A 6,028-nucleotide genomic window follows, 5' to 3' on the forward strand; every position below is an offset into this window, starting at 1 on the left:
TGTGTGTGTGTGTGTGTGTGTGTGTGTGTGTAAAAACTGTAACATTTAAATTGTGTTAAGATATATAATTTGTTGGAACTAAGCTGGAAAAATAAGAAGGTCAACGAATTACGAAACATGAGGTAGAGCTCTCCTTCTTTCAATCAATTGGTGCATTTATTTTTTTCACTGTTGTTTAACCAGGCAAGTCCCATTAAGATTGCAGATCTTTTTTTCAAGGGAGGCCTTGGCCTGAAGGTAAACTATTGTACATGTTATGGGGAYTGGGGGGAAACCAGTCTCCAGAGAAAAAACACGCAAACATGAGGAGAATATGCAAACTGCACAGAAAGACCCCAGATCCTGGGATCGAACCCAGGACCTTCTTGCTGTGATGCATCAGTGCTAACCACTGAGCTGTCATGCTGCTCTTTATTAATTTTGGGGACCCTTTGTGTATTTCTTATTTTTAATTACTGACAGTTTCAGTCCTCCATACTTAATAGCGAAACAATGGTCAGGATCAATTAACCGTTTGATTCTGCCCCTCTGTGCAGCTCTACAATTCCTTCACTCTGCTGATGAAATGTCTGCCAGGTCCACATCAGATGGTCAAACAGATCTGGAACGAGGTGAAGAAGTTCATACAAGCAGAGCTGGAAGAGCACAAGAAGAAGTGGGATCCCTCAGAGCTGAGAGATTACATCGACTGCTACCTGAATGAGATTCACATGGTGACTGATGTTGCATCATGCTACTCACAAGGATCGCTCACATCTGGCATTTTGGCTGAGGATTTTAGATTTGCTATTACATTTCACATTTTACAACTTCTGTTATCACCGTTGCACTGGCACAGCATTTTAAAGTGGTACAGCTCTGACTGGTGAAAAGTAAACAAAGATAAAATTTGATGAATGTAAACATGTTGTTCCCCAGTGCATTTCAACACGTTTTTACTAATGAATTCTTTTTTTCAGAATCAAGGCCAAAAGGACAACACTTTCGATGAGGAGAACTTGATTATGTGCGTTTTAGATCTGTTCCTGGCCGGTTCAGAAACCACATCCACCACCCTCCGCTGGGCCTTTCTCTACATGGTAAAATATCCAGAAATCCAAGGTAAATACATTTACTGAATCTAGATCATCAGTATCGGTGTGTCCAAGTGACAACCCAACAACCTCAGTTTATYTTTTGTGCAGAGAAGGTCCAGGCTGAGATAGACAGAGTGATTGGACAGTCCAGACAGCCATCCATGGAGGATCGTGCAAACCTGCCCTACACCGACGCTGTGATCCACGAGATCCAAAGGATGGGTAACATAGCCCCTCTCGCTTTACCACATGCCACTAATAAAGAAGTCCAGCTGGGAGGCTACACCATCCCAAAGGTTAGTTATTAACCAGTTTGGTTGAAGACAAACAGTTTCATGTCACAACCAAGAGTTTGTATTTATACATTATTTTATTCACCAGGGAGTTCTGATAATTCCTAATTTAGCTTCAGTGTTGTTTGACAAGAATGAGTGGGAGACACCTTTCACCTTCAATCCAGAACAATTCCTGGATAAAGAGGGCAAGTTTGTGAAACGAGCAGCTTTCATTCCCTTTTCTACAGGTGAGGAGTTAAAAACAAACTAATTTTAAGTTTCTGATCTTGTTTGCAGTTTGGGTTGTTGCAAAAAAAAAAAAGGACACAGCAATTAACATATTTTTCTTCATTTGCTTCTCCTGTTCTGTCTCAGGAAAGCGTCTGTGCCTTGGAGAGAACCTGGCCCGGATGGAACTGTTTCTCTTCTTCACCTCCTTCATGCAGCACTTTACTTTCTCCATGCCCGCTGGAGATCAAGTTAGGATGGAGTACCGCTATGGAATCACTCTAGCACCGAAACCATATGAAATCTGCATAACTCCTCGTCAAGATCGCCTCTGATTTTACTGAGTTGAAGTTTTACTGCAGCTTTCCTACAGGAGTAATACCAGCTTAGACCTCATGTAGCCACAGCAGCCCAATTCTTTTTTATAAATTACTATTATTGTGTAAATGCTTATAAAGCATTCACACTATTGAGGTAATTTTTTTTCCTACCACAAGTTTTCTGTATGTATCTCATTCTGCAAATTTTGTGCTACTTTTACAATTTATATATGAAAATGTTCAGCTCCATCAGGACATTCCTGCTAAGATGTTTGGTACTTCAGCAATTTACACAATTTTTTAGATTTATTTAGCTTTTTTGGCCATGTCTGTCTTATTGAAACTGATTGGAGCTCTCTTAAAACCCTTCAAAAATGTTTATAAATCTTTACTACATTTTACCTTTGTTCTGATTCTGCTTTCTTCAACTTCTTTGTGCTAATTTCAGCTTCATATGTCTTTTAACTGATTTAAGCTTTTTTCAGCATTTTTATGTCATTCCTTTTTCTTCTATTCTGCAAATTTCAACTGTGAACCTTTTTGCTATTCAGCTGTTTTCTGTTAACTAATTTGAGCTTTTTTTTAAGCTAAATTAACTTTTTTGTGATTATGTCAGCATTTTACCGTTTAATTTAGCAAACATGGGCTCATTCTGTTTCTTTGTACTAATTTTAGGTACTTTTTAAAGCTATTTTAAGCTAGTTTCAGTTTCTTTATCTACTGGTAATCAGCAAAAWTCTTTCAGCATTYAGGATTCACACTACTGTATGTTTGRAGGYAATACYAATTCTCTTGTTYTACTTATTTCTATAGGGTTGAAAGATTAATCTCTAGTAAAATTTGTAATAAGAAACTTAAGTTGTAACGCAGCTCGTGGAACAAAAGTAAAACTATGCTGATTTCAGGGAGTAAAATGTGCCATGTGGTGCTAATTAAATGCACTTGACCAGCTGATCGTTATGAAGKAGTTAAGGCAGCTTGTAGTTCTGTAGCTCTAAGAGGAAGCCTGAGTGCAAAGGTCAGGGGTCATAGGTCAGTTTGTGATCACTGCCCCACCATTACTCCTGCACTTACTGAGAGTGGTGATCATTTTTCTGCCTCAAAGCAGCCATTCTTTTATTTTCCTCAAAGAGAACCTGGTCAGAACAGAACTTTTGCTTCTTCCTTACATCCTTCATGCTGAACTTGATTTTGTTTATTTCCTGCTGAGTGGAGCCTGGGATAAACTGAAGCTACAGTGTCTCTCTGGCACCAAAGCAATTTGAAGAATTGCACTCTTACAAAAAAAAAAAGTAATGCACCTTTTTTCCCCTCCCCTGTAGTCATCACAAGATTGTGTAATTATTTACATGATTAAAAGGGATGTACTGGTTCATCCCATAGTCAGAACAATCAGAGATAATTACAGAAGTGAATATTCTTTAAAAAAAATAGTACTGACTGAAAGTGTATCATCTGATTATGAAGACTTTGTGCTGATTTCACTGTGTATCTTTTSCTCAACATTTTTGTGCAATCAAGCTGCACTTTGTGTCTCAGTGGGGACAGGTACAAAAAGAGATTAGACCCTATCCTAACWGCGATGGAGACACAAAACACTGGGCTGTGATGAGTCTGAACATTGACTCAGATCATTTCTGCTGGTCTGAAATGAGTTGGATCGAAAGGGGAATAAATTCAGTCACGCTTCTTTCTTCTGAAGGGGTTTTGACCTGTTATCACCTGATTGGATGAAGCATGAAATCCCTCACAATTTAGAGAAAATCAAGAAAACTTTAGTTTCAGAGATCTGTCACTGCACTGCTTAAATACATCCATGTGCCAATTCYTTTTTARGAAGCACTTTTCGGTTACTTAAAAYACAAATTTCATATTGTGGTAATAACCCATAGATGAATCTACTTCCCATTCATCCATAKTGATAGTTACTATTATCAGACAGAACACAAACTGTAAAAATGGTCACAATACTGACARAGTACTGTATGGGGCGCCAAGTGTAGCTAAAACAAAAATGTTTAGTTAAATCCAATTGAAAAATTTCACCAACATTATTTAGCTCACTGTTCTTATAATTTGCAAATTTTTACTAAATGTTAAATTTAAATGTTATGTCTAAATGTTAACTCCTAAATCTAAATGTGTAAATCTCCTTCGGAAGGACCCAGCCTCCCATTTTGCACACAGCCGTTAATGCTGCTAACACTTCCCAACAAGACTTCAAACTTGTAGCTGCGGCCGGTGTCCMAGCTGCACTTCAGACTGCCGGACCACAGGTACCATCCATGTTGTTTTCAATAAACACATTTTGAATTGAAATTTTAAARGCAGCTTCAGCAGCGCTAGAAGAGTTAGCAACATTAGCGGTACTAGCAGCATTGGCGTTACCAACAGCAAAGGCTGCATTSCAGTCTGAAATTCTCAAATATAAATTTTAATGTAGCTGCAACTTTTAAAATTAAATTTTTACATTTAGATTTACACATTTAGACAGGATTAACACTTAGACATAACATTTAAATGCAACATTCATTAAAAATTAGCTAAATGTAAGATAAGGGAGCTAAATAATAAAATGGTAGTTTTTTTATTTCATTTTTTACTTTTATTTTACACTCAGAAAGTGAGCTAATGAAAACGTGTTAGGGGCATTTTTAACTTTTTATTTTACATTTGGTGCCCCAATGTCCTGAAAAAAAAGTCACAAACTTAAACACTTTATATCCTGAAACACAGTAAATATTTTAGGATTTTTATTTAGAAAAATGTTCTGTCAGCACAAGCAACAAAAATTGTGTTTACACTAGAGACATGCCTCTTTTTGTTGCAACACCAGTGGCTGATATTAGTTCGTCCCCTCAGATCCTCACATTTATTCTGTTCCATCTGGTTTCACAGCACGAGCTCGCCTTGATTCAGCTCAAGTGGTTTTGCCTTCACATGAGGTCTAAACTGTTTTCTGTGAAGTTGAAAAGCAGTTTTTTGAGGTATCCAGCCCRGTTTATCTGCCCGTCTGCCCAGGACACTGGATTTTGTAGCCGACCCTGTAGGCCTGCAGGTAAACGCGTGCCTGATTCATCCTAGAAACAAACAAAACATATGGTAAACTATTTCATGAATAAAGCTGTACAGGACAATGCTGTAGGTGAACAAATAACCTGTATTTTGTACAAAGCTGAACCCCTAAGGGTCCGCAGCGATCAACATAACTCTCCCTGAAGGCTTTCCTCACCCCCCGAGCTGTACTGATCACAGTGGTGACCACAGGGCACGTCCTGGAGCAGATCAGAAATAAAGTCCACGAGTATCTCACAGTAAAGCTGCTGTTGAATGTGARAGAAATGCTGCTGGTGTTTTAAAGCACTTACAGCCTCTCACAGCGCAGGCCTGCGGTGCCCTCTGCACAGATGCAGGTGTTTCGTGGGCRGCATGTGGCTCCGTGCCGACAGGGCGGGACGCACGGCGTGGTTACAACTGCAGACCCAACAAACAGAAAGCGTGAGGAGAAAAGTGTTWCAGCCACACATTTGCAAATGCACAACAAACCTGTTTCACAGAGGCTGCCAGTGTATCCTGTGGAACAGCGACACCTGCTGAGGCCCACGCACACGCCGCCGTTCTTACAAGGCTTCTGACACCTGACAGGTTCTGATGGAGACAGAAGAGGAAGTCTGAAGTCATTCAATCCAAAACAAATGATCGGTGCACATTTTGTTACAGTTGTATGGAGGCAGACATGCACAACTTTATTAGCAACAAAATCAAAACACTGGTGTGGCAGCAAAACTTATAAAAGCTCAAAGAACCCTCGAGGCACAATCAGGGGAAACCAGAACAGCACTCATGGAGATGGAGAGAGACTGAATCTACTGTAGGACTGGGCTGATGAGAGACTGGAACTGATTACAGACTGGGAAAACACTGAGGAGTAAACAGCTAATGCATGGTTCACGCTGCAAGATTTTAAAATTATTGGTTGATTTTAAATGACTGAGAGACCCCACACATAACGATAAATCATCATAGATATAACAGTTTTATTCAATCGTAACACACAAAAGAATATAAACCAACCAATACAAAACATCCTGATACCTTTCAGTAACAATCAATGCAGGGTTATTACAGT

At 39.2% G+C, this 6,028-nt stretch overlaps 2 protein-coding genes across 2 annotated transcripts in view; one reads left to right on the forward strand and one right to left on the reverse strand.

The window, feature by feature from the left end:
* Positions 1 to 1,906, forward strand: part of LOC106513896 (cytochrome P450 2J6) — a gene marked incomplete at its 3' end in the record, with an annotated part of 5,819 nt that extends 3,913 nt beyond the window's left edge. The window contains 5 exon segments of the mRNA XM_014002944.1: positions 537 to 713; positions 960 to 1,101; positions 1,185 to 1,372; positions 1,458 to 1,599; positions 1,727 to 1,906. Coding sequence (XP_013858398.1) covers positions 537 to 713; positions 960 to 1,101; positions 1,185 to 1,372; positions 1,458 to 1,599; positions 1,727 to 1,906 — 829 coding nt within the window.
* A 2,729-nt stretch (positions 1,907 to 4,635) lies between these two features.
* Positions 4,636 to 6,028, reverse strand: part of si:ch211-221n20.8 (multiple epidermal growth factor-like domains protein 6) — a gene marked incomplete at its 5' end in the record, with an annotated part of 23,585 nt that continues 22,192 nt past the window's right edge. Inside the window, 4 exon segments of the mRNA XM_014002942.1 lie at positions 4,636 to 4,979; positions 5,058 to 5,174; positions 5,268 to 5,373; positions 5,446 to 5,547. Coding sequence (XP_013858396.1) covers positions 4,901 to 4,979; positions 5,058 to 5,174; positions 5,268 to 5,373; positions 5,446 to 5,547 — 404 coding nt within the window. The 3' untranslated portion in view covers positions 4,636 to 4,900.

This window comes from Austrofundulus limnaeus, unplaced genomic scaffold, assembly GCF_001266775.1.
Source record: "Austrofundulus limnaeus strain Quisiro unplaced genomic scaffold, Austrofundulus_limnaeus-1.0 Scaffold15, whole genome shotgun sequence".
Taxonomy (NCBI): domain Eukaryota; kingdom Metazoa; phylum Chordata; class Actinopteri; order Cyprinodontiformes; family Rivulidae; genus Austrofundulus; species Austrofundulus limnaeus.